At 49.9% G+C, this 27,411-nt stretch overlaps 1 protein-coding gene across 4 annotated transcripts in view; it reads left to right on the top strand.

The window, feature by feature from the left end:
- HIP1 (huntingtin interacting protein 1) overlaps nt 1-27,411 on the top strand; it is a 70,288-nt gene that overhangs the window by 22,764 nt on the left and 20,113 nt on the right. For 2 of the 4 annotated variants that reach the window (XM_060268461.1, XM_035139067.2), the window contains exons 2-11: nt 16,692-16,755; nt 16,987-17,129; nt 18,647-18,703; nt 20,596-20,676; nt 22,770-22,846; nt 23,194-23,255; nt 24,291-24,431; nt 25,776-25,833; nt 26,141-26,216; nt 26,419-26,553. In XM_060268461.1, the coding sequence (XP_060124444.1) occupies nt 18,698-18,703; nt 20,596-20,676; nt 22,770-22,846; nt 23,194-23,255; nt 24,291-24,431; nt 25,776-25,833; nt 26,141-26,216; nt 26,419-26,553 (636 nt within the window). In that variant the 5' untranslated portion in view covers nt 16,692-16,755; nt 16,987-17,129; nt 18,647-18,697. Of the gene's footprint in view, nt 1-4,461; nt 4,806-16,691; nt 16,756-16,986; nt 17,130-18,646; nt 18,704-20,595; nt 20,677-22,769; nt 22,847-23,193; nt 23,256-24,290; nt 24,432-25,775; nt 25,834-26,140; nt 26,217-26,418; nt 26,554-27,411 lie in introns of those variants that run through there. The other 2 variants (XM_060268460.1, XM_060268459.1) reach the window with 2 other exon arrangements.

Raw genomic sequence — 27,411 nt, 5'->3', positions numbered from 1 at the left:
TGCAAGGTGTTAATGGAGCATACTGTCAACAGACTAGTAAACTAATCGGCCCTTGTCCCGACCCCCCCCCCAAAAAAAACACCTCCATACAAAGACTGCTGGATACTCCATTGCCTGTAGTAGCCACTCCAGCCCACATCTATCAGCAGGTGTTGGATAAAACTTGCTGCTTATATCTCCAATGGGAATGCTAAAGAGTAGCCTTTAAACCACTACAGCTTTGATGCTCATCTCAGGGTGGATTTTTCCTTTGAAAGGGCTGTCTGTGCTGAGCTCCATGTGTGTGACCACAAAGGAAAAGAACTGGTTTCTTTCCTGTACCTGTACAGTAATTATTTGCATGATCATCTGTGTAATCTCACAATCCACCCTCCATCCCCGCTGTGCTTGCTACCTTAGCCTGCTCTTGGTCAAAGCTTCATATTTACACGCCCACCGGGTAATCATAGGTGACAAGTAATTCCATGCAGGCAAGTGAGTGAGCTGGCGGAAGGCAGCAGAGCATTCAGTCCTTCCTCTGTCCCCAGTACAGAAGCCTAAGTGGCTTTGCCAGAAAAAGTGAAGGCCCTTCCTTTGCACCCAGAATAGGAATGCAGTAGAATGCTAGGAGAGGAATGGAGTCCCCTATCCCTCCTCTGCCAGTGCTCCAGCAGGCTAGTGGGCATTTTTGCAGGCTAGTAACTTTTGTGGGCTTCCTGACAAGGGTACTTTTTACATAGCTGCTGCATGTGGTTTCGGAGGCAGCAGCCATGCATGCCCCCTTGAGAATAAACATGGAGGGTGGGGGAGAGTGGCCCACCAAAATGCTGGCCCAGCTCCAGAAGGTTCCAAAGCAATACCCATGCAGCAGATGCAGGAGCTACCCGGTATATGTATGGCTGCAAAGACAACCACATTTCACGCACCTCAATGACAGGTGAGCCACCTGTCTTTCCTCAGAGAAGCTGGCATGTGATCTCCAGGCAGCTGCTAGAAGCAACCCTGCCTAGCCAGCAGTCAAATGGTATCCTGTGTCTTCAAACAATACTCCTGAGGTAGATGCCTTGAAATCTAGAAGCATTACACGGCCCATCTACAAGGCTGGCCCCTGGGAATGAGAAATGTTTCCCCCCCACCTCCCAAGCCTAGTGGCAAGGTGCAGGGGGGCTTCACCACTGTGGCTGTTAATGAGGATGTTTTCCATCACTGTTGAGTATGGGAGCCAGGTTGTGCTGCTCCATAGGCTGCTTGAGCAAAATTGGGGAGGGGCCTCTGTCTTCTAAAACAAGCCTCCTAAATAACGTCTTGCCCAAGGCTGCACTGAAACAGGATTTATTTATTTTTTTGCATCGCCTGTTTAGGGAGAAGCTGGCTGTTGGCCCACTTGGGATTTCACAGCAAAGGAAACTGCATTTCCACCCAAACCCTCATTTAGCCCAGCTTGGCGTGGGAGCTTTTGCTCTTGTTCTGTGCTACTTGGACAATTTGTTCCTGTTAGCTGGAAGCCACAATAAGCAATAGCAGCACTGCTTTTTCTTAAGATGCTTGAGGCAGCGGGTGTTGGTGAGCATCCCCCAATACTTCAGTTGCAATAATAAAACAGAAGCTGTCTGACACCTTTTTTATATGGGGGGGGGGGAACCCCACACAGTTCAGCTGGTTGGTTCTAAAGCTGCTGGAACTGCCTTTTGCTCTGCTCTCAGCTTGAGGAATTGTAGAGTTTACATCCCTCCTGAGGCAATGGGCACATCAAACTTCCACTTTTCTTGCCTAACCTATGATGCATATAATGTTTCTGGCTGTGAACTGCAAGTAGATTAGGGGCCCCTAATCTTTTTGGGCCCAGGTACACATTTGGAAATCTAAGAAGTTGCACAGTTCCTATTTGACAGAAGGAAAAACTAACAATGCTCAGAAACAGGGGCGTCTTAAGCATGTTGGGCGCCGTGGTGCGATGATGGCTCCGGCGTCCCCTGCCCCACCCCGTTTCTCGCTGCGGCAGGCACAGCCATGCGGTGCCCCCCGGGCTTGCCTTAGAGCTGGCCCTGCTCAGAAACCACCCTCTAAAAAAGAAATGTAAAACACAAAAACATGAGAATAGGCCTTTTCAGTCGTGCCCCATCTGTAGAATGCTCTTCCCAGGGAAACATACCTGGTGCCATCCTCAGGTTTGAGACAGCAGGCTAGGACACTTTTTAAAACTCAGGCCTTTGGTAGCTAAGCTGGGCCTCTGCAGGGGTGCTAACCCCAACCATCCCCCTTATTGCCTTTCATTAATTGGATATAGCCAGGTATGGGTGGCTGTCACCTGTGAGGCTGCTTGCACTGGCTTCCTGGTTCCGCTTCTGTTCTTAGAAGGCAGTGTCCCATCAGTTTTTATAACTGACTGAAGTGTGTGCTGTGTTGCCTTCAAGAAACTAAAAGGCAAATCATGATCTTAAATTCCTTTTTAAAACTTCAATCTGTCATCTTTAAGTGGCTTTGTTCTTGACTGCACGTATGAAATGCCAAAGGTTTGCAGCCAGTTTAAGGGGGGGGGGGAACTCCTGTAGATTTCGTTGCCACAGTACATTGTGATAGCTTTCAAAGAACAGTAAGAAACATTAATAGACATTGTGACTATATTGTTGGCCATAATAGCTCAGAGCAAAGCCTCTTTATTCAGAATTGGGATAGCTTCAATTATGGGGTATTGGAAACCAAAGGGGTTCTTCACCATTTTGCCCTGCCTATGTGAGCTTTCCTGTAGCTCCAGGTGGGCCACAGTTGGATGCAGAGGGCTGGAGTCAACCAAGTCTTTGGCTGACTGTATGGCAAATTCTCATGTTTTTTAACAATCACACGCCACTTAAAAACGAGTTAGGCAAAAATATCATCTAAAGTCCAGGTATTTAAGTGTATGGACTGCACTGATTCTGATATCCTGCTTTGCAAAAAGGAGCTGTTATCCTCCTTAAGCTTTGTGTCCTTTCCTGTCACTTCCAGGTCTCTCAGAGGGGAAATGACTTAGCACTTGGGGTGGGAAACACAAAGTGAACCGGAAGTCAGCAATGTGCAGTTTTGCAGGACTGCATTTTGCAATCACGTGGGCAGTGTGTGTGCCAATGGCTGGGAGAGTGTGGTGGGCAAGTGACTACACTGTTGAGCTTGTCATTACAGTTCTCATGTAGGCTTCTGTGGGATAGAAAGAGCAGACCTTGTGGTACCGAGTTCCTAGGAGTCTCCTTACAGTTCAGACTGTGTAGGGCCACCAACTTAGATGGCTTTGAATGAGGATTAGACAAATTCATTGAGGAAATGGCTATTGATGGCTAACTAGCTACAGTAGCTATGCTCTGCCATTGTGGAAGCAGTAATGCTTTCGAACACCCATTGCTGGAAACCATAGGAGGGTTTTTGTTGCACTCAGGTCCTGCTTGTGGGTTTCCCCAACTGGACATCCGGTTGGCCACTGTGAGAAGAGGATGCTGGGCCACAAGGGCCACTGGCAAGTAGCGAGCTATATGGACCCAGGGGCCTGGCAGACTGCACATGGAATACTAATTCTGGGTGCCACAGTTTAAGAAGGATGTTGACAATCTGGAGCACATGCAGTGGAGATCAAGGGTCTGGAAACCAAGCCTTAGGAGGAATGGCTGAAGGAGCTGGGTATGTTTAGCCTGGAGAAGAAGAGACTGAGAGGAGATATGATAGCCGTATCTCAAGGGCTGTCACATGGACAGTGGAACAGCCTCCCATCAGAGGTGATGGCCTCTCCTTCACTGGAGGTTTTCAAGCAGAGGTTGGATGGCCATCTGCCATGGATGCTTTAGCTGAGATTCCTGCATTGCAAGGGGTTGGACTAGATGATCCTCAGGGTCCCTTCCAACTCTACAATTCTATGATTCTATTCCCCTAGATGATATTATTATTATTACTATTATTATTATTATTATCCCACCCATCTGGCTGGGTTTCCCCAGCCACTCTGGGCGGCTCCTAGCAGAACACTAAAAACAGAATAAAACTTCAAACATTAAAAACTTCCCTAAACAGGGCTGCCTGTAAGTAAGAACTGAGTAAGCAGTTGATGGGCAGCCTAAAGATTCTCTAAGCCAACCATGACATGCAGAGAGTGGAGGTGATGGAGTTGGGGGATAAGAGACAGTGGTGGAGGCTGGTCCTCCCACTGCTTGGGAGTTTCACTCCTCTCCTCGCCATCTCTATGCATAGTGGCGATCGGGGGGGGGGGGGGCAATGAAGCTGCCTGCCCGGCGCTCTGGTGACCCCTCCAGGCAGCAGGAGGGTCTCTACCCGCGTGGGCGCTGCCGCGCAAACTCCTCCTTCCCGCCGCCTTGGCTGGGTCTGCCGGGCCTGGCCCGGCGGGCGGCCACTGCTTCTGTACGGTGTCTTCCTTTGTGCCGCCTGAGCGGGGGGGGGGGGGGGAGAAGCCCTGCCTGCCTGCTTCCCTCCTGCTACCCTTCCGGGGAGGGGAGGGGAGAGCTGGGCGGGCGCGAGCGAGCGCCGGCGGCGGCCTTTTGTCATTCCGATCACACACGCAGACGCGTCCGCGCTCGCTCGCTTGCTCGCTCACTCCGGCGCTGCGCCTGGGCGCTGCGGGCGGGCGGCGCAATCCCACCGCCGGGGAGGGGCGGCCGTGGGGTCGCCACCATCGCCGCCGCCCCCTCGTCTGGTCCTCTCTTGGAAGGAGCGCCGCCCCGGGCATGGGCATCTCGCCGTAGCTGGAGCAGGGAGGAGAGGAGGGCGGGAGAGACCCGCCCCGTCTCCGCCACCGGCGGTGGCCCCAGCAGCAGCAACAGCCTCCGACCATGGAGGTGGGCAAGATGGTAAGGGCAGGGCGCCGCCGACGCAGGCGGACGGGAGCCGCGGAGGGCAGATGGCGCCCGGCTTTGTGAGAGGGGCGGCGCCCGGGATGCTCCCCGGCAGGCAGGCGGGATGGGGGCGCGGATACTCTCCGGGGTTGTCACCAGCCCCGGGTGGGGTTTCAAGAAGGGAGAGGAGCGGGCCGGGCGGTAATCCAGCGCATTGTGTGCCCTGCCGCCGCTTGCAGGAGAACCCTCGGGGCGCTCGGCTCCAGAGACTTAGCACTGGAGGAGGTCCAGCGCCGGAGGACGGGGTGGTCCCACCCCAAGCCTTGGACACCGGCTTGCTCGAGGTGGAGCTCGCCTTCTCTTCCTCCTCCCATTTCCTCGAGAGGAGAGTTGGGAGGGAGGTGCTTGTTGCTGCCTCCGTTGTCCCCGGTTGCCTCCGTCTATCTAGCCTTGCAGGGCTCGGGAGCCTCCACCCCCCTTTCCCCATCTCGGGAGTCTCCTTGCGGCGTCTTCCCAGCCTGGGTTAGAACATGGCTAGCGGGGAAGCGCGCAGAGCCAGCCTCTGCTTTGTTGCAGCAGGGAAAGAGCCGCCGCCACCTGTCTCCGGCTAAGCGAAACACTCTCAGCCGGCATTGTGAGCGTGTCCAGGACCACTATCCCTCCCTCCCTCCTTTTGCGGGTGGATCTGGGCCGAAGGGGGCAGGGCGCGACCTCGAAAGGGGTCAAGTTGGTTCTGTGCAACAGAGTTCCCCAGGGCTGCCTTTCGGAAGCAGCAGGAAAGGCTTTGAAGGACTCCCGCCGGAGACTCCGTTGCCGGGGGGGGGGGGGCGTGTTGGTGTTTGCCTCCTGCAGTCACAGCGGTTGAACCCTTCAGAGCCGGGAACAGGAGCTGTTTTCAAGCAGCAAAAGGGGGCAGGCTTTGGTGGGGGGAGTTAGCCCACCTGGGGGGGGGCTTGCGAGCCACTGATTGGCTGCCAGTGACATCATGCTACCTAGACAATCCCCCCTCCATCCCTAATTCGTGCTTTAAGAGTAGCGGGGGTTTCTGGAGCATGGTGATAATGCCTTGAGGGGAGGCAAACTAAGGGGTACTTGCTGGACCAGCAACCACAGGTAGGCTCTGTCAGGAAAGTGGCAGGTGGGTGGAGAGGAGGCAAGAGCTAAGAACGAGCGGATATACGGAAGTGTGCTTAACCCCAGCTACTTAAGCAAAAAGATTGCAAGGTTTAAGGCGGTTGTGCAAGGGGGGAAGGGAGTAATACATTCAAGGGGCAGAGGAGGCGTTGCATTTTCATTCCTTCCTGTCTGAATTTGACACACAGAAGGGCATTGGGGGGGGGGTGCTGTGGCAGAACAAATGTGTTGCATGCAGAAGGTGCCACCCACCCCCCATGGCATCTCCAGGTAGGGCTGGGAAGGACCCTGGAGAACTGCTCCCAGTCAGCGCAGACAGTCCTGAACTAGACCACTATACCTCTTGGTATAAAGCTTCTTCCTACATTCCTAGAGGCAAGAGGGTATGAACTGTTGACTAGAGGGTGACATGAGGGAGAAAGTGTGTGTGTGTGCGCACACACACACATATTCGAGGCTTCCTAGCTCCAGTCCAGGACTTCCACTGAGAGAGGGGCAACTCATCACAGTCTAAAGGGCTGCTGGGAGCAGCATCTCCTGAGCTGTCAAGAGAGGGCAGATGCACCTGGAGTGCAGGGCTAAAGACTTTCATGGCTCAAGCTAGGAACAGCAAACTTTGAAGGGTAGAATAATGAGGTTGATACTGACCTATTGGCAGGGAAGCCACCCTTGAGATCTGCAGCAGCAGCCTCTGGAAGAAGCTGGGGGTGAGCTACTGGTTTAAAATGATGGGTTAGCCCCTCAGATAAGAGAAATTGATCACTCCAAATGTTAACTGATGGTTGGCGGATAAGTGTATTCAGATTATTAAGGGACGTTTCAGTTACACACATACACCCTCTTGTAAATCACCTACCTCCTCCTTGTTTGGGGCAACTGAAATTTGCCTCTTGAGGAACCTGGGAGGGAACAGTCAATCTCCCTTCTGCTTCTTTTCTGCGATCAAAGAACCCTATTGCTCTTCATTTCAGTGCCTGAATTGCCTTCATGGTAAGGGGGAGTGTCCCTGTCTCAAAGTCACTGTGTGCTTAGAACTTGCTTGAATTCTGTTTGGGGGGGGGGACTAGAAAGGTGTGGCATTCCCACTCCAAATGGCAATGGGGGAAGTAGTGCTGTTGTGTTGTGCAGAGGGGTGGGAGTGGTCTTTGGGTTATCCGAATGAGCCCGTAGAAGTACTCTGCTTTAGGTTTACTAGCACTGATTTGAATGCCTCTGAGAATATTGTCTCCCAGTTAGTTTAGTGTGACGGTTCCTGAGATGGAGCAGTGGGTTTGGGCTTACATTTGGATACTGTTGGGTGCCATTTTGAATCAGGATAAGCACAGCCTAGTTCTTCAGGATAGATTATTGATGCAGCTGTTGGGTGGCGCCAGCAGAGGTCCGTCCCCTCCGCCAACCTGGTGCAAAATTTGTAACACAAAACATAGTCGTGGGAGATAACGAGGCTGATATGCCTGATTGAAAATTGGAATCCTGTGTGTGCATTTGCATCTTGAAAGGGTACATATGCCAGCCTTTGATAAACACCTTTGCTCCTTCTCTGTGGTTCCTCTTGTGGAAAGAGCCATGCCACTCTGGTGCTTAGTTGGCTGTTGCTTCCACTATCATCCCTCTTTGCACTGGGCCTTGTTACATTTATCTCACAGGACCTTTTTGATCCAGCAGATGCTTTCTCTGCTTCGGGGAGGGCCCCTTAGCATAAGAGAGTCATTGTGGTGTAGTGGTTAGAATGTCAGAGTCGGGCCTGGGGGACCTGGGTTCAAATCAACACTCAGCCACGAAAGCTCACTTGAGCAGGATACCAGGAAGGAGAAGCTGAGCATAAGAGCCTAATTTTACAGACATTCATGCTTGGTCCCTGCTCCTGCCAACCTAGCAGTTCGAAAGCACGTCAAAGTGCAAGTAGATAAATAGGTGCCGCTCCGGCGGGAAGGTAAACGGCGTTTCTGTGTGCTGCTCTGGTTCACCAGAAGTGGCTTTGTCATGCTGGCCACATGACCTGGAAGCTGTACGTTGGCTCCCTCGGCCAATAGATGAGCGCCGCAACCCCATAGTCAGTCATGACTGGACCTAATGGTTAGGGGTCCCTATATCTTTTTATCATGCCTCCTCTTACTTGCTTTTTCTCTAAACGAAAAAGTCCCAAATTGTGCAAATCTTTCTTCATAGGGGAGTCTCTCTTGCCACTATTTAAATTCTGGGGGTCCTCACCCCGCTTCCTGGGGCAACACACCCCTCCTGGCCTGGAGCTGATGAGCCTTGGTTTCCCTTCTCTTTCCAAGCCACTGTGAGGCTGTCTGGAATGGGGAAGTAATGCAAGCAGTTCTTTGGAAAGGAAGCTTGTGGTGGCTCCTGTAAGCCAGTGGCTGCTTGAGCTCCTTGACCACTCTCCCTCCAGAACATTTTCTAGACCCTTCTGCAACATGTTTTACATAAACCAACAAGCCCCAATAAAGTTAATGGTTGATTTCAAAATGATTCCAGGTTAAGGGGTAGGAGGTTGTCCATGCTAGTCTTCCTCAGAGTAGACCCACTGAAGTTGATGAACATGACTAACAGGTTTATTATTTCCAGCAAGCCTGCTCTGAATGGGACTTAGTTGAATACAACTCTGACAGGTGTGTTTTTTTTTAAAAAAATTGCCATTGTATTCCGAATAAAATAGTATGTCACAAAAGCTATTAGATCCCACTATTTACAAGTAGGTAGCCGTGTTGGTCTGAGTCGAAGCAAAATAAAAAAATTCCTTCAGTAGCACCTTAAAGACCAACTAAGTTTTTATTTTGGTATGAGCTTTCGTGTGATCCCACTATGTTAACTTAAATCCTTCACTTGGCTTTTAGGAAGCTCTGGAGAAGAAAACAGAAGATACAGAGGTGAAATACCAGCCTCTGAGCAAATATTTATTTATCAAATTTATATCCCATCCTTCCCCAAGATGTCCCAGGCACCAAATGAGTGTATCATTTAAAACAAAAACAAAGCAAAAAATTTAAAACAGTAAAACATTTTTTAAAATTATAGTTAAATACAGCTGAAATAAGTTACATTTTGTAAATAAAATTCTAAAAGTTATAAACATTTTTCAATCAGTTGATCTTATGGTTGCCTAGAACAGTATTCTTCAGCCACCAAACATCTGGATAAATAGAAATGTTTTCAAAGACCTCCTGCAAGTTAATAATGATGGAGACAGGTACACCTCATTAGGGAGTGCATCCCACTACTGGAGAGCTACGACTGAAAAGGCCCTGTCATGAGTCAGTGCCAACCGGTTGACACCTGGTAGTAACATCACCACCAAAGCCTCACTTTCTGATTGTAGTGGAGGCAGATCCAATGTACCCCAACAGCTTAATAGGGGTCGAAAGAAAAACAACGTACATGTCTGAAATCTGTTTTTCAAGGTTGCATTATGAGTGTAAATCATAGCTGTCAAGTTCTCCTTTTTTTAAGGGAAATTCCCTTATGGTGAATAGGCTTCCTCGCGAGAAAAGGGAAAACTTGACACCTATGGTGTAAATTCCGGTGTGTAGGTAAAGCCAATAAGAGCTCAGAATTTAGGATGAAATTTAATCCTGTGGACCCATGAACCACTGTAGTGCTTTGTAATGAGGTCTTATTTGGGGAGGGGAAGAGAAACACAATAATTTATTGGTGGGGGTGGAGATTGATAAAAATGGGAGGGGGTCAGTACATGTCCTTGGAGTTGTATAACCACAAACAATGGAATTCATGATACAGGCAAAATGCTAAATTGTTTTCATATCCTGTTTTGAAAAGTTGGGGTAGAACGTAGCTTAGGTGTTGAGCAGTTTCACTGGGTAAATCAGATATCTGATTGCTTCCAAACTAAATGTATATATACATTAAGAGGCAAATGGAAGGAGGTGAAGCCTCACAGGACTGTTGACTGTAGTTGTTGGAGCATGAAGTGGTTTAGGCTCACTCTAAAGAAATAACAAAATTCCCAGATATTTCAAGCAGCTGTTACTGGGGACCCCAGCGACCCCATTGGCCCTGGAGTGTGCAGAAGGTGCCAGTGCTCAGACCTTGCGTGTGACTGCCGGGGGTTGGGCACTGTGTAAACAGAGAGCACATTATTTGTAAAGCTTCCTTTCGGTGGCCATTCTACATATTCCTCAATTCCTGCTTTATCACCATTTAAATGGTATGCATTCATTTGAATGCAGCATTAGGGTTTTTCTATAGATCTCTTGAAAAAGAGGACCTCCCCTGGAAATCTTATTCTGGTATAGATGTGCAGCGGATGTACTGGGCTGGATGAGAGCCAATAAACTGAAGCTCAATCCAGATAAGACTGAGGCACTGTTAGTGGGTGGTTCCCTAGACTGGGTGGATTGGAGGTTGCCCGCTCTTGATGGGGTTCTACTCCCTCTGAAGGAGCAGGTACGTATCTTGGCGGTACTTCTGGATCCTTTGATGTCACTTGAGGCTCAGGTGCCCTTGGTGGCTTGGAGTGCTTTCCATCAGCTTTGGCTAGCAGCCCAGCTGCACCCCTCTCTGGACAGGGATAACCTACCTACTGTAGTCTGTGCTCTGGTATCCTCTACATTAGATTATTGCAATGTGTAATATTTGGGGCTGCCTCTGAAGACGGTTCAGAAACTTCAGCTGGTGCAGAATTCATTGAGCAGGTTGCTCACTGGGGCAAGACGGTTTGAGCATAGAACACCAATCCTGGCCCAACTGTAAAAGGTAAATGGACCCCTGACCATTAGGTCCAGTCATGGACGATTCTGGGGTTGTGGCACTCATCTCGCTTTACTGGCCAAGGGAGCCAGCGTACAGCTTCCGGGTCATGTGGCTAAGCCGCTTCTGGCAAACCAGAGCAGCACGCGGAAACACTGTTTACATTCCCGCCAGAGCAGTACCTATTTATCTACTTGCACTTTGACGTGCTTTTGAACTGCTAGGTTGGCAGGAGCTGGAACCGAGCAACGGGAGCTCACTCCGTCACGGGGATTCGAACCACCAACTTTCTGATCGGCAAGCCCTAGGCTCTGTGGTTTAACCTACAGCACCACCCGCATCCCTGGCTCAACTGTATTGGCTGCCACTTAGTTTCCATGCCAAATTCAAAGTGCTGGTTTTGACATATAAAGCCTCAAATGGTTCAAGATACCTCAAGGGCTGTCTCTCCCCATATTAACTGACCTGGACTCTGTGATCATTATCTGAGGTCCTTCTTTGTGTGCCCCCTCCACAAGAGGTCCAGAGAGTGGCAACACGAGAACAGGCCTTTTCTGCAGTGCTCTCCATTGTGGAATTCTCTCCCCAAGGAGTTTCACCTGGCGCCATTGTTATATCTTTAGGCACCAGGCAAAAAACTTTCCTCTACAACCAGGTTGGTCGTAAATCACTTTGGTTTGCCCTGGCGAAGATAAAGCGATGAACAAATTCAATGAATAAGAAAATGATGATGATAACAATAACGACATGTTTCAAATCAGTTTGCTTATGGTGTCTTCCACAGTAACATAGGAGGCTGCCAAGTCGGAGCATTGGTCCATCCATCTCAGAATTGTCTACACCAGGGGTCAGCAAACTTTTTCAGCAGGGGGCCGGTCCACTGTCCCTCAGACCTTGTGGGGGGCCGGACTATATTTTGGAAAAAAATATGAACGAATTCCTATGCCCTCCAAATAACCCAGAGATTCATTTTAAATAAAAGCACACATTCTCCTCATGTAAAAACACCAGGCAGGCCCCACAAATAACCCAGAGATGCATTTTAAATAAAAGGAGACATTCTACTCATGTAAAAACATGCTCATTCCCGGACTGTTCGCGGGCTGGATTTAGAAGGCGATTGGGCCGCATCCGGCCCCCGGGCCTTAGTTTGGGGACCCTGGTCTACACTGACTGACAGCAGCTCTCCAGGATTTCAGGCAGGAGTCCCTCTTACTCCTACCTGGAGATGCCAAGGATTGAACCTGAGACCTTCTGCTTGCAAGGCAGACACTCTGCCAGTGAGCTGTGGCCCCTCCCCAGAACTCTAGGAAGGCCTGCCTGCAAGGGGGCGGGAGCATCTTCCAAGGCTCTTTACTGCTAAAAGCCCTTGGCAGAGCACACTGGTAAACTGATGCTTGGCCAGCTTCCTGTGCCCTGTCATAACTCCGGGAGTGATGGAAGAGCACAGGGCAGTCCTCCCTCTTGCCTGGCTTGGAAACTGCCACTTGCTTCTTGGATTCAGGGCAGCTTGTAGTTCCAGTTTCCTATAAGGGCAGTTGCAGGGCAGGCAGGAAAAGACCTGGATTTTGTTGAGGAAAAAGTAGAGCTAAGGTAGGTCTGCCTCCATTCTCAGTGGGCTTTGTGCCAGAGGCTCCCTTCAAGAGCCAGAGCTGTGCTTGGTGCATGTGACCTGTGGCCTTAACATTTGAGCTGCAGGTGTCTCTCCCCCCCCCTTCTGATCTCAGAGCCCCAAAGCACTCTCGGCAGATGCTGAAAGCCTCCCAGCTTTCAGCTTTTCCCAGAATAATCACTGGTGGGTTTGCTGCAGTGCTGAAGGTTGCTATAGGGCCAGCAGTGGACATTCTGTCCCCCTCCTGGCAGCTCCTAGCTCAGTTTGTCACTGGACACCAACTTTGAGGTCGTCAGTGAAGCACTCAGAGACAAGAGGGAAGCCCTGGATTCAGGGGGGGGGATCCAGGTGTTCAAAATTCCCCAGGAGCTTTTTGCTACTGGTGTGGGTCCAGTTACCCCTGTCTTCTTGCATACTGGGACAAATGAATTGTTGTAAGCGCAAGTTACAGTCAGGCAATGTAGTTGAGATCATACAATTGTGGAATTGGAAGGGACCCCAAGGGTCATCTATCTGGTCCAACCCCCTGGCAAATAGACTTTCCGTTGTGGTGACCAAAACCTAGATCCAAGGTGCTCCTAGCTTATATCTGAGTTTCTAATACTGGGATTGGTGTTCTCTTGAGGGCAGAGTTTTGGTGGCGCATCTTAAGCACCACATCTGCAAATCAATCACCAAAGCACTAAGTGTGAACCCAGTTTGAGAGATGGAGACTGCTTTGAAGAAGCCATTATCCTTGTTTAGACCTTGCCAGACAAAAACAGCTTAATACCCACAAATTGCTATGATGTCCCTCATAAGGAAGAGTTGGGTTTCTGGGATTTCCATGGATAATTTTGGACCAGGAGCTCATTAGTGCCGTGGCTTCTTTCTTGATCTCATGCCAGTTGTGATAGCAGCTGGGGAGTTGCAATGAGCCCATCTGGTGCCTCTCCTGCCTTGGCTGTAGCTTCCTGTTGCTGTGCATGGGGCGGGCGGGTGTGGAATGAAGCTGGCATTTTCCTGCACGTTGCCTTTACAGAAATTGATGCATACAGAGCTGCTGGAGCAGGAAGTGCTGGACAATGCCACCCTTTCAGCTGAGCCGTGACCGTTTCCCTCTGTGGGTCCAGGAAACCCTCAGCCCTGAGGATTTCAAGTCCAGTGTATAAACCTTCCAGGAAAGGGATGGCGAGCTGATGCAGAGGGGAGGAGACAGGGCCCCAGAATATTGCCTTGCACCTTCCCAACCGTTAACCCCCCTCCCAAGCTCAGCCAGAGAGGCTTCATTCATGACTCTGCAGCTGGGCCTGGAATCCCTCCTGGGTGAAGCCTTTTCAGAGTGACAGTGCAGCTGTCAGCTCAGCTGGAGTGCAAGGCTTCCTTTTCTCCTCGCCCCCAGATGATGAAATTATTTTCTGGCAGGAGAGAGGGTGCATAAACACCTCACAGAAAGTCATGGGATCCCTGTGGTTTTGAAGAGAGAACAGTGACTCTCCACAGAATGTTCGGTACACATTTGATTCTAGCACTCCAGATTGCATGCTTGCGAGAATCCTTGGAGGCAGAATCCAGTTCTCAGGGGCAAGGCACTGCACAGCCCCAAAGGAATGGCAGATTTCAAGAGAAAAGCACCAGTGTTTTTGATGCCTGCCTGGAAGTTTTCTGACCTCCCCATAAGGTTTATACACAGTCTTAGAAGGACCTTCCTAAAATGTTGGGTCTTTCCCTGCATCCTGTGGCGTGTCCTCATGGTTACAGGTGACGCAGAGTTGGGTGGACTTCTACAGAAGTTTGCTTTGGGGAGATCTGACTGAGAGGTTTGACTGAACTGATCTGAACTGTGACAAGATGAGCCCCATCCCAAGTTAAGCTGTTGGGGGACCATGGTATGTTACAGTGATGTTGTACGTTCCGTTTGCTTGACTGGCTACTGATTTTAACATCTGCCTTGCACCAAGAGGTACCAGGGGCATGGCATGCCTTGAAGGTAGAAAGGCCCACTTTCAGTACCTGGACTAAGGCCTTGATCCAGCCCTATGTAGCTTGAATTGATATTGGGGTGGGTGGTATGTTTTGCTCTAGTTTAGCAGTGGCTAATACTGAGGCTAGTGAGCTTCTGTGTAGCCCTAAATTAGGTTGTATGACAAAGCAAAGTCACAGCTTTTTGGAGGGATCTTTAGGACAGGACTAGTGAGTCCTGGTAGCAGGCAAGAGCAAATCTCGATTTCCCTTTAAGATATCCAAATATGGAGCCTGGTGATGGGCAATGCTGAGTCACTCTGTAAGATTTCCTCAGTTTACTCAGTCAGGATGAGAAGCGCAGGCAGTGAAATGCGAGGCTGCTTCTGTGCTGAGCTTCTGACACTTGTTTATCTCATCTAGAGCAGACCACAGATGGGAAAGTTGTGCCACTCTGTCCTTGTACTTCTCTGGGTGGCCACTTTATTAATCTTTCATCCTGATCTGTGTGTACAAAGTTTATGCAGGGGCCAGACCATGTCCAGTCATTGCTGAGCATTTGTTCTTGTTTGTGGGTTACATGCCTTCCAGTTAATTATTTGTTCATCGCACACCTATCAGTGCATTTCCCCATCACTTTCCTAACCGCAAAAGTCCATCATCTTCTTTAGGTGGGTTTGTCACTATAGAGCACTCTAATTCACTTTAATTGTGCAAACCTCCAGTGCGTACTTTAAACCCTCTCTAGATCCTGTGCTAGGAAATGTTCTCTATACTGTATATCAGAATGTTCCTGAGTATTGCGCTGTGCCATACATGGAATAGCTATGATTGTGACACCCTTTGCAGATCTCTAAAAGCTATTTCATGTTTCATGTAAGTTATCTTTTGTTATGGTTATAAGATCCATTGGGGGGGAAAAGATTGTGGATAACAGTACACTAAATATTTCATTTCTATAGAACAGAGCTTTCCAAACTTTTCATGTTGGTGACACAGTTTTTAGACGTGCATCGTTTTGTGACAGAGTAATTGAACTTTACTAGAACACCGGAGGTTAAACTAACTCCTTTCCAGCCCTGGGAGGAGCGCGGGGAGCGTTCACATGACACACTACTAAGATGTCACAACACATAGTTTGAAAAGCTCTGCTATAGAACATTAGAGATCCACTTCACATCACTTCACTGTAAAGTGAGATAGTGTTGGTAGGACCTAGTTGGTAGACCTAGCCAGGGTCTTCTGCAGGTGGCTTTTTAATGAGGGTAACTGCTAGACCAGCAGTCCTGAAAGTGGGTGGTACTGCCCCCCCGGGGGGGGGTTACTGGGGGAGTAAGTGACTATCAGACTTTGAAAAGCTGGTATCACTGGGTCAAGTTCATCAGCTTTGTTGAATTGAACTAAATAGTTTTAATTGGATTTTGAATAAATGTGCAATTAATTGTTACCGTTCTGAATATTATTGTGTTATTATATTTCTTAGTGGCTCATGCAAACCACTATTGTGAATAATACATTTTATAGGGTAGGATAGTGGGCACTGGGGTTGAACTTATGGGACCAAAGGGGCAGTGGTCTGAAAACTACTATGCTAGAAGATAACTGGGGATCTGTCAGGATAAGGGATTATTATTTTCAAGGGCAGCCCAGATCTTAGCCTCACCACAAAGCCCCCTCCCTCAACCACCACTGGTGGTTTGTCTGCAAACACATCCTCCATCACATCCAGACATACACTGACTTCTTGCTGAAGTGCATCATTGCTCATAGAGAAAGCTGTAGGCAGGATCTCCCTGTAGACTTTGGCAGACAGCCAGGCTGGTGCAGCCTCCCATCTAACTGTGCCATTCCTAGTTGCCAGAACTGGTGCCTGGAAGTCATGGATGCTTGAGCTGAGGTTCCTGCATTGCAGGGGGTTGGGTCCCTTCCAACGCTACAGTTCTGTGATTCTAAGTCTTTCGCTGTCAGGCCATGATGCCCAGCTGCAGGTCTGCTTCCAAGAACCGTGTACCAGTGGGGTGGGGGTGGGGGACCATCTTGGGAGTCAGGTGCTGCTGTGCTTTGTCCCACTAAGGAAAATTAGAGGAGGTCTGAGAAGCTTGCCCTGAATTGTTGCGCCTGGAGGAGGATGTTCTGAGGCTTCCAGGTTCCTTCAGGGTTTGTACCTTCCAGCCTCCACTGGACGAAGACTCTGCCTCTGAGTTATTGCAGCCACTCCGCAGCCAGCCTATGTTCTGGACAGTTGGGCTGATTTCAACATCCCTTGGCCCATCTCATTGGCCTCACCACTGTGCCAAGGGGGACAATTCTTGGCAACTGCTGAGTGCGAGAGACCCACCAGAATCTTCTCAGAGATGGGTGTGGGGATTGACAGATTTTGGGGGGACGGGACGGGACAACACAGTTGGTGCTAGCAGGGTTGTGGGAAGGGGGGTTACCTTTCTCTGCAATTGCAACCTCTCCTACTAATGCTTTCCCTCCTCCTCTCCTTTCTTTTTTAGACTGTCAGCATCAACAAGGCCATTAATGCTCAGGAAGTTGCCGTCAAAGAGAAACACGCCAGAAATATCCTTTTGGAATTTGGCAGCTTTGGGGGAAGGTGGAGGCAGAGGCTGCGTCTGCCTTGCTGGGGCAAAATGCCCATCGTGGCCTGGCCAAGCTGAGCTGGAACAAAGCACCTGTGTTAGGAGTGTGTGTGTGTTTTCTGTGCATGTAGATGCTGGGCTTTGAGCCTGCTTGTTGCCCGAAAGCATTGCTTCCTTCCTTGGAATTCTTTCCTTAGCCTGCATCTCTCACCATGCATCCTGGGGACGCACCACGAGAAAGGAGCCCACACCTTCTGGGCCGTCGTGGGCCGGCTGCCCCTCTCCAGCAATGCCGTGCTCTGCTGGAAATTTTGCCACGTCTTCCACAAGCTCCTCCGTGATGGACATCCAAATGTAAGGGCAGCAGACTCTTCTCCCAAAACCTCTCTCTGCTCTGGAGGTCCTGAACTGACCAGCTTCCTGTTTCTCCTTGTGGAACTCGGGTGGCTGGGATGCAGGGCGGGCGATGCTAGTTCCATTTCCCCTCCTACCTGCTTTGAAATCCATGTTGGGGTGGAGCCAACAAAAGGCCTTCATTTAGAGGCTGGTGGCAGAGCATTGGGGCAGGGGGGGCAGGATTCCACCTCTTTTCTTTCGGGGGCCGACTAGGACCAATGCCCTCTTTTGATTCATTACTTTTACCCTACTTCTCTGTCCGTGGACACACTAAGCAGCTTACAAGGTTTAGAAATGATCAAGGAATTGCTTGTCATTATAAAAACAAATCGTTTAAGGCAGCAGCAGATCAGATTGAATCCAGATCCAGGTTTCAGGAAGCAGAGCAGCTTTAAAAGCCAGCAGCGAAAGGTAACAACTGAAGACCTAAAGCCTTGTTGAAACCAGTTTTCAGGAGACATTAATAAAGAAATAGCCTGACAGGCCTCCAGGGCAGGAGTTCCACAATACTGAAATGTTACTTTTAAAAAATAAAAATAAACCCTTTTTGGTCACCACCAATTTAGTAATATAGCTAATGGTGATAACCTGTAAGGAAATCTGAGATAAATATATGCTTAATTATAGCATTATGATAGTGCTCTAGCTCTATATCATTTTTTTTAAGTTGCAAAAGTCTTTGGGATTTATTTAAAGATGGATTATTCCCCCACCCCAAAGTAGAATCATAAAGTGATACCCACTGCAAGGGCCACCCCAGGGTTTCCCAGACATCTGAGTTCATTGACCCCTTCAAGGGGTTCCTCAGCACTGGTTCCAGGGGGCCCTGCCTGCTCCTAGAGCTGTGGGGTGTCTGGCTCATACCCTGAGGAGTCCAAATCTGGTCCCAGGTCAGTGCGAGGCATGACAACGCCCTACCTGCTCCATGTGGTCCTGTGGCTACCCATTGCTGAGATAGGGTCCCGCTTCCCAGTCTACTGCCTTCATCATATTGCTTCCTTGAGCCACCTTTTCTTTTAAACAGCCTCCTGAGCACTCCAGAGTCCCTTTCTGATGGCGTCAATTCTCTGCCATTCGCACCATTTTTCTCAAACCTCGTTCTCCACCTCCCCTTCCTTCAGCCTCCAGTTTTAGGGGTCAGTACCTACCCTGCACCTTTCCTTCAGCTTCCCCACCTCAGGGCTGCTTCGTCCCCTAAACTTCCCATGTCCCAGGACTCCCTCCTGGGATACTGCTGCCCCTGTGTGAGGTTTTATTCCCAGCCAGACTTCCACCTGTCCTTTCCCTCACAGACGTTGGACTGCAAACTGCCTGTAGTTCTCCATGCAGCTGAGTATTCAGTCCCGCCTCACCAGCTCAGCCGAGCAGCATGGGAGGCTTTGCCACCACAAGCCCGATACAGGTTATACAGATGCGTCGCTGGCATCCAGTACCTGAAGATCTTATCAAAATCCTTGTCTCCTTTTCTCCGGCAGGTCTTGAAGGACTCTGTGAGGTACAAGAGCGAGCTCAGCGACACCAGCCGTATGTGGGTAAGTGCTGGCTGGGCCTGGAGAGAGTCCCTTCATCTGCTGACAAGGTCCTGAGTCAGGGAGCGAGCTCGATGCCTCCCCTTTGGATCAGGAGGGCAGAGAGGTGTGGAAGTCCGCTTGGTAATGGCACATGCTTTTTCAGAAGCTCTGAGGCACGCAGGACTCCCCATTCAACAAACCAAATTTGGATCATCCCGCCCCCCGAGCTCCCTGCCAAATTCCCTATTCCTTGAGCCAGCTGGCCAAGCATGTTCAATTCTGAACAGTTGGCTGGTGTTTCTGTTGCTGCTGCTGCTGCTGCTTCTACTCTTATCAGCTCCCTTCTCCTTCCCCACCTGCCTGTTGCCCTTCTGAGTTGACTTCAGGGCTCTTGGGAAGGCAAAGGGTTGGGGGTGGATGGGTGTTCCACACACCCACTCGGCATATGCTGCTAATAGTTCTTCACACCCACCAGTCTGCCTTTCCAGACGTGCTCCAGTTCAGTCTCTTGCTAATTCTGGAGGGCAGGCACCAGTGGAGAAGGAGATCCAGCCTTTTGAAAGCTGGTCTCCCTGCCCAAGAGTCTCTGGATGAGAATGTGGGCGAGGGAAGGCATTGCGCATCCTGGAAGCTGTGAGTTGGCTTGATACTGGTTGTAAGACAGAGAGAGAGAGCACTGTCTGAGCCCATCTACTACTGAGCCTGTTCCAAGGTCCTTGTATGAATTTACAAAGACCTGAACGCCGTAGGTCCAGGTACCACTTGAAGCCTCATATCCCAGCTCAGTCACTGAGGTCATCTGCAGGAGGTTCGCTGGTTGTTCCCTGAGTTGGCGAAGCTCGTTCGACAAAAACAAGGAACCAAGTCTTTAGTGTCATCGGCTCAGCCCTGTGAAACACTGTGCCACTAGATATTTGACAGACACCTTCAGTGCCAACTTTTAAGTGCCAGCTGAAAGCTTTTCTATTCCGCCAAGCCTATGCAGGCAATTCAGAATACATCTTTCCACAATGGTTAATGCAGGCATCCCCAAACTTCGGCCCTCCAGATGTTTTGGACTACAATTCCCATCATCCCTGACCACTGGTCCTGTTAGCTAGGGATGATGGGAGTTGTAGGCCAAAACATCTGGAGGGCCGCAGTTTGGGGATGCCTGGGTTAATGGATGTATGTTTTTAAACATTTTTTTCTGGTTATTATTTTATGGCTTTTTGGTTTCACTGCTGCAAACCACTTTGATACATTTTTATGGTACAGCAAGATACAAATATTTTTATAAATGAATACATAAATATGTCCTGAATAAATAAAATAAAATAGTGCCCAGGCACACACAGGCTCTCCCTCCCTCCCTCCCTCCCTCCCTCCTCACCCCTGATCCTGGCCAGCTTATGCAAGTCTGTGTGCCAGAGCAGCATCTAGACCAGGCATAGGCAAACTCGGCCCTCCAGATGTTTTGGGACTACAACTCCCATCATCCCTAGCTAACAGGACCAGTGGTCAGGGATGATGGGAGTTGTAGTCCCAAAAACAACTGGAGGGCTGAGTTTGCCTGTGCCTGATCTAGACTTCTCTTGAGCTTTGGACATTCTCCGTAGCTTAGCAGGTGCCCCTTATTCTCATAGGAACATACTGTAGGAAGCTGCCTTATGCAGAGTCAGACCCTTTGTCCATCTAGCTCCATATTTTCTGCACAGACTGGCAGAGACTCCCTGTGTCTTCAGGTAGGAGACACTTCCCAGCTCCAACTAGAGATGCTGGACTTGGGGCATGCTTCCTGCATGCCAAGCAGATGCTCTTTCGGTGTCCCTGTAAAAGCTCCCAGTGGAAAATGCTTATTTATTCCCAGGAGGGAGAGAGCTCCTCCTGCCAGCCCTGGCCCTCACTCTCTCCTGCCCCCTTCTCCCCCTTAGGGCCACCTGAGCGAGGGCTACGGGCAGCTGTGCAGCATCTACCTCAAACTGCTGAGAACCAAGATGGAGTTCCACACAAAAGTAAGTGGGGCTGTTTGCCTCTTCCAGTCGTCTGCAAAGCACTCTGGGTACCCAAGGGATCTCTGGCTGGGCAGAGGAACAAAAAGGCCAGAGGCGACAGCAGCAGCAGCGGCCTCCCTCGGGGATGCAGGATTTAGCCCCACCTGGGAACTGGATGCCATCGTCGGCAGGAGAGGCGACATCATCACCAGCAGCAGGGCGTTGTGGGTCTGAATTCTCATGCAGATGGGGCAACCTGAATTGTCTTGTGGATCTGTGGATCACTCCTTTTAAAACTGACTTGGCAGCTCAGTTGGGTGGAGCATGGTGCCGATAATCAAGGTTGTGGGTTCGATCCCTGTATGGGACAGCTGCATATTCCTGCATTGCAGGGGGTAGGACTAGATGATCCTCAGAGTCCCTGCCAACGCTTTGATTCTATGAATGATAGTGCTGGAACAGAGTAGGCTGCTTATACATAGGCCAACCATCGGTCCATCTAGCTCAGTATTGCCCCAGCTGACGGGCAGTGGCTCTGCTGGGTTTCAGGCATCCTTCCTGGAGATGTTGCTGGGGAGAGACCTTCTGCATGAAAGTGAAATGCTCTACCCATGAGCTACAGCCCTCCCCTGATTTATGGGCCTCAGGACTGGGCAGGCCAGAGGGAAGGGACATCTGGAGCTCCCTCTCCACCCTCCATAATACTTCCTGGTGTGTCTGTTTTGCACTGTGGGTGGCTCCACCTGACTCTGGCCTTTCCCTCTCTTGTGCTTTAACACGGCCAAAGAATCTGGGAAGGGAAAATAGGGAAGACAGTTTTCGTGCCCTGCTTTTATTCATCGCCAGCCACTCCTTACTGTTTCCTGCCCTTTCCTGACTGGGAAGCGGGAACTTTGGGAACCACCCAGAGAACTACAGGGCAGTATAGCTATGCAGAAGAGAGCCAGTGTGGTGTAGTGGTTAGAATGCTGCCCTAGGACCAGGGACAGACCAGGGTTCAAATCCCTCACTCGGCCAGTCACTGTCTCTCAGCCTAACCTACCTCACAGGGTTGTTGTGAGGATGAAATGGAGGAGGGGGAGAATAATGTGCACCACATTGAGCTCCTTGGGGGAAAAGGTGGGATATAAATTAAATAAATAAAAAAGAAGAGATCTACAAACTCCTCTTGGCATATGAGGGGTCGGACTAGATGGCCTCAAGCAGACAGGCAGGATGGTGGCATATACCTGGGTGTTCTCTCTCTCTCTCTCTCTCTCTCTCACACACACACACACACACACACACATGTGCATGAAAATTGCTCCCTGGGGACAAACAGCCTGAGCTTGCTTCCTCCCTGCCTGCACCCTTCCTTGGCTCCCAGAATGTTCCTTTGCAAGCCTCCCTTCCCACATTGTGATTGGCTCAAGACAGGCCCGTTTGTCTTGCCTGCATCCCGTTTGGGGAGTGGAGCCGGCAGCAGGTATTTATAGAATGGAATCCGGCTGACTGGACCAGGAAGCTTGGCTCAGAACCAGAGTCCTGAGGCAAGCAGGCAGGCGGGGAGGCCTTTGCTTCTGCAGGCCAAGCATGGTCCCCTCTGGTGGCCAGAGGGTGCTTGTGTGAAAAGGAGCAGAACAGTTAGCAGGGATGAGCGGGGTGGGGCAGGGGATTGCCACTGCTTCTGAAGTGTGGCCAGGCTTCACCACTGTGGCCAGAATTAGCCCAGTCCATTCTTCAGAGATCCCGTGGCCACATTCCAGGGCTGGAATGTGGCCACTTTTTCCTTTCTCGGCTGGGGTTTATGATGCAGCTCCCTGTGGTTAAAGGGATGGTTGCCTTTCCCCTGGGCCCACCCTTCCCTGTTCTTCAAAAGGGGTCCCAGAAGAGGCCATGTCTTATTCTGGGTGAGCAGAGGGAGAGAAGTTCAACATCACCTGCCCAAATGATGGAGGGGAAGCTGCTGAGGGCCATTCCTGGCTGCAGCCCCACTGCTCTTCCCACTGGGCACCGCTACTCCAGGGAGCTGGAGAGGCAAAAGCCCCGGAAGAGGGTCTGGCAGGAGGAGACCATTTCATTTCACCTGCCTTGAGCCACAGCTTTGGCCTGACTCTCTGTCTCCCCTCATACAGAACCCCAGGTTCCCAGGAAACCTCCAGATGTCGGACAGGCAGCTTGACGAGACGGGCGAGAACGACGTGAATAACTTGTAAGTGCTGCTTGTTGGGAGGGGGCATTGGTGGCGGATGCTTTTACTTTCTGGGATCAGGGCAATGATGGGAGGCAAGAGGGTGGGCTGCCTGCTTGGTGGTGGCCCCAGGTGGGTGGGTGAGTGGTGGGGGCAGGTTTCTTTCAGGCTCACAGGTTGAGGCTCTGTCACATCTCTTGGCTCCCCTGCTGCAGATCTCCCTCTGCTATGTGGAGCCATGAGCTGCTTCCCTGTCCTCTGGGACTCCACAAAGTTTCTGCGATGGTCCTGTGGCAGGTAAAAGACCATGGCCTCCACATTCTCAGTGTTGCAGCATCCCCCATTCAGTCTCTCTCTTTCTCACTCAGTTTCCAACTCACTGTGGAGATGTTCGATTACCTGGAGTGTGAACTGAACCTATTTCAGACAGGTAAGGTTTCACTGTTCAAAGCATGCCAGATTCCTCTGCAAGGCACATTTCAGGGAGGTGTGGTTAATTCATTGGCCGTTTGCCCCACTCTTTGTGGATGGCAAGCATGTTTTCCCTTCCCTTAGGAAGAAATCGTTGTCCATTGGGACAGAGGGTGTTCCTGGACCCCTAGAAGGCATCTCCCTTTGCAAACAGAAAACAAAAACACCACACACACAAAATGGGAGTTTCCGTTTCAGACTAGAGAGAAGGATGCTGAGTGGAGGAGAGCTCATCTTCCCCTTGAGGGGCACATGCATTCCAGCGTGTGCTTATCTCTTTTTGTTTCCCTCCTGCTGAGTCCTGTACTGACCTCGTGCAGATTTCCCTCTCTTTCCTATGTATGCACCATTCTTCCGCTTCCTTCTGGAATTGTCTACTCTCTGCAAATTCAGCATTATTTGCAGGAAAAGGGCAATTCAGGTCCACACATCTAATAAAGTGCACCAGGAAACAGGGGCGGGGGATTTGAAGTGAGACTGAGAAATAACCCAGGTTCAGCTTCTCTTCATTTTAAAACACACAAACAGAGCGGATGAAATTAGCCAGAAATTAGCAGAGCACTAGGTGCCCAGATGCACATTCGCCCACAAATAATAAAAAGGCAGCAGCTTTTGCGATGAAGAAGGCTTGGGTGAAATGAGGATCGGGAAGAGGGACAGCTCAGGATTCCTGGCTAGGCTAGCCATGGGACAAGTGGGTTGTATCTCTTAGAAGAGACATGAGGGTCCTCCTGAACAAAGTGGAGGAAAAGGCGTGCAGACAATGCTTCATTTTTAATCCTCTCGTTTTTGGGAAGTCTCCTCTTAGATACTGTTGGGCTTCCTTGAACATTCTCCACTTTCACTGGCATATGCTGCATTTGATACCCACTGTCGCTTACTGCGTGCTGCTTTTGAGTCCGGGGTCGCAATCTTTAGAAATGGTCCTTCTTTGTTGTGCCTGCAACATGTACTTATCCAACCCTTTCTCATTTCTGTGTGCCTTCCCTCCCAGTCTTCAGCTCCTTGGACATGTCTCGCTCCGTGTCGGTCACGGCTTCCGGGCAGTGCCGCTTGGCCCCACTAATCCAGGTCATCCTTGACTGCAGCCACCTCTACGACTACACAGTCAAACTCCTCTTCAAGCTCCACTCCTGTGAGTACAAATCTGACTGTCCCCTTGGGGGCTTGGATTCCCCTCCACCACCTCTCTCATTCATTGTGCTCCAGTTATCACAGCAATGATAGTTGGGGGTGGCTGAGACATCCCACACCTCACTCCCTGCTGGAAGGATTGCAGGAACGTAGGAAGCTGTCTTATATGGAGTCAGACCAATGGTCCAGCTAGCTCAGTACTGTCCACACTGACCGGCAGCAGTTCTCCAGGGCTTCAGGCAAGGAGCCTTTTTCCCAGCCCTCCCTAGAGATGCCATTGGGGATTGAACCTGGCGCCTTCTGCAGACAAAGCAGGTGCTCCCCCACTGAGCTGCAGCCCTTCTCCATCTTTGATGTCAGAGCAGCTGCAAACAGAGTCCTGTTTAATGTTGTAGCAGTTTATAGTGTTTACTTTTTCTAAATGCCAAGAGTGCTTTACAGATACCTTGGCAGTTCTTTACCATTTCACTGTCAGTTCAGCCAATATAACTACAGTGGTACCTCTGTTTACAAACACAATTGGTTCCGGAAGTCTGTACTTAACCTGAAGCGTACTTAACCTGAAGCGAACTTACCCATTGAAAGTAATGGAAAGTGGATTAATCTGTTCCAGATGGGTCCGCAGAGTACTCAACCTGAAGTGTACTTAACCCGAGGTATGAGTGTAATTGGTTCCGGAAGTCCATACTTAACCTGAAGCGAACTTTCCCATTGAAAGTAATGGAAAGTGGATTAATCCGTTCCAGACAGGTCCGCGGAGTACTCAAACCGAGGCACACTTAAACCGAGGTATGAAGTGCTCCTTCTCCCTGCTCCAATATGACTGTATTTCCATTTTGGAGCAGGGAGAAGGAGGCTTGCATAGGGGCACTTAGTTAAGATCTTGGCCATTGTGATACGCCAGTACCCTGGAATAGGCAAGGTACGAGTAGACAATGAAACTTCTGAGCATGTGCAGAGTACCCTTCCCTCCTCACCAAATATTAAACCAGCTTCCACACCTCAGGTTAGGAACTCAGGGAGGCTTCCAAGGCTGTGACCAAGCACTTCTGTCCCTCAACGGTTTCTGGAGGTGCATCATTGCTTTGCCCAACCTGATAGAATCATAGAATTGCAGAGTTGGAAGGGACCTTTCCAATGCAGGAATCTGAAGCTGTTCCATACAGGGAGCAGAGTGCCTGAGGGAGCAGGTGTCGCACGTGTGCTCAGCTGGTTATTTTGCTGGTGTGCACACATCTGTCTGTCTCCCCACCCCCACAAACATCAACCCCCCCCTTCCAAGGCATTGGCTGCATAATCCAGGTTTTCCCTGATCTCACTCCCTTTCTGGGCATCTCTTCTCCAGGTCTCCCAGCTGACACACTCCAAGGCCACAGGGACCGTTTCCTGGAGCAGTTCAAAAAGTAAGTGTGTGAATAGCTCAGTTCCTGGTAACAGCTCTGAATTTCACATTTATTTGTTGAGGAGGTTTTTAAACCGTTAGATTGAAGAGCTCTCCAAGCGGTGTACGGACGCGAAAACCCACAAACCAATTTTTAAAATGAATATACAAATGCAATCATAGTTAAAAAAAACACAGATATGGGACCCATAAAGCTTTGCTTCACTCTTGAGGCTGGCAGACTCCCCGCCCCCGCCCCCCCGGACTGTCCAGAGGCCCACTCAGGATGCGTTCATGGATTTGATTGCCTTTGCTCTTGTACTCTGCAGGCTGAAGGATCTGTTCTATCGCTCCAGCAACCTTCAGTACTTCAAGCGGCTTATTCAGATCCCACAGCTGCCTGAGGTATGACCTTTGTGGGCCTTCAACGAATGGCACCCACAGGTTCCCTTGTAGAATTTAAGTGGAGGGGCTGCTACAGCTGTGCCTTTTGAACTCCCAAGGTCGAAGATGTGCAGGGCAGGAGTGCTCCATCCTGTGTTGTGGGCCTCTACGAAGTGTTACAGTTCTCGAGTTTCCCAGCTTTAACCCTTCTTTCCATCACCAGAATCCACCCAACTTCCTGCGGGCATCGGCACTCTCCGAGCACATCAGCCCTGTGGTTGTCATCCCAGTGGAAGCCTCATCCCCCGACAGTGAGCCCATCATGGACCTTGTGGAGATGGAAACGTCTTCTCAGAAGGTGAGTTGAGGGGCAGAGCTCCTCAAGTGAGAATCTGGTCCTGGCCCACGAGAGGAGGGAGAGGGCAGCTGTGTTCTGTTTTCAGGGAATCTCTCTCTATGCACCACCACTCCACAGGCTACTTGTTCTGCAGAACATTATTTCAACTAAGCAAACTCTTCACCAGTTTCCAGCCTTGTTGTGTTCTCCTGGATGAGCCTGCTCATAGTTAGTGGAGCCCAATGCAAAAGGACTTACTTGTGTACGAACAAAGATGAATAATTAGAGAACCCCTTTTAGAATTTTGTGTGGAAAGGAAAATGAATGAATTTGAGACATTTGGGTCTGAAGATTGGGAAAATATTGCTTAGCATAAGGAAGAACAGCTGGTTGTCATTCAAAGTGAAAACTTTGAATCATCTACTTGTATGTAACTGCAAGATGGGAAATCGGAAGTCCTTTTTATCTCTTTTATTTCCTTCTCCTATTTTTATTTTCCGCCTTTTCTCTCTCTTTTCTTCTCTTTGTGTCCTCTACTCTGGGCCGCTATTGGGATTATACACACCTGGAAGTGATGGGTGGTTGGTGAGGGACCCTGTTTGAGAGACAGGGAAGAGAGGAGCTCCCAGGGTGGGAGATTGGGAGAAGAAAGGGAAGCTCCCATTTGGGAGCTGGGAGGGTCCACCCCTTTCTGTATGAGACAAGAGTTAAGCTCTACCTTTGAGAGGGGACTTTGTGTTTTGTTTTCCCTTTCTTTTTCTGTGTGTGTCTTCATTTAGATTAGGTTTTTTTATAGTATTGCATTATAAAAAGCCTTAATAAAATGTTATGAAAAAAGGAAAAAAACTCTCCCACAGGAGGCAATGATGACCACCGACT

Source organism: Zootoca vivipara, chromosome 15 (genome assembly GCF_963506605.1).
Source record: "Zootoca vivipara chromosome 15, rZooViv1.1, whole genome shotgun sequence".
In the NCBI taxonomy this organism is placed as follows: Eukaryota; Metazoa; Chordata; class Lepidosauria; order Squamata; family Lacertidae; genus Zootoca; species Zootoca vivipara.
This window is presented reverse-complemented; position numbering and strand designations above follow the sequence as displayed.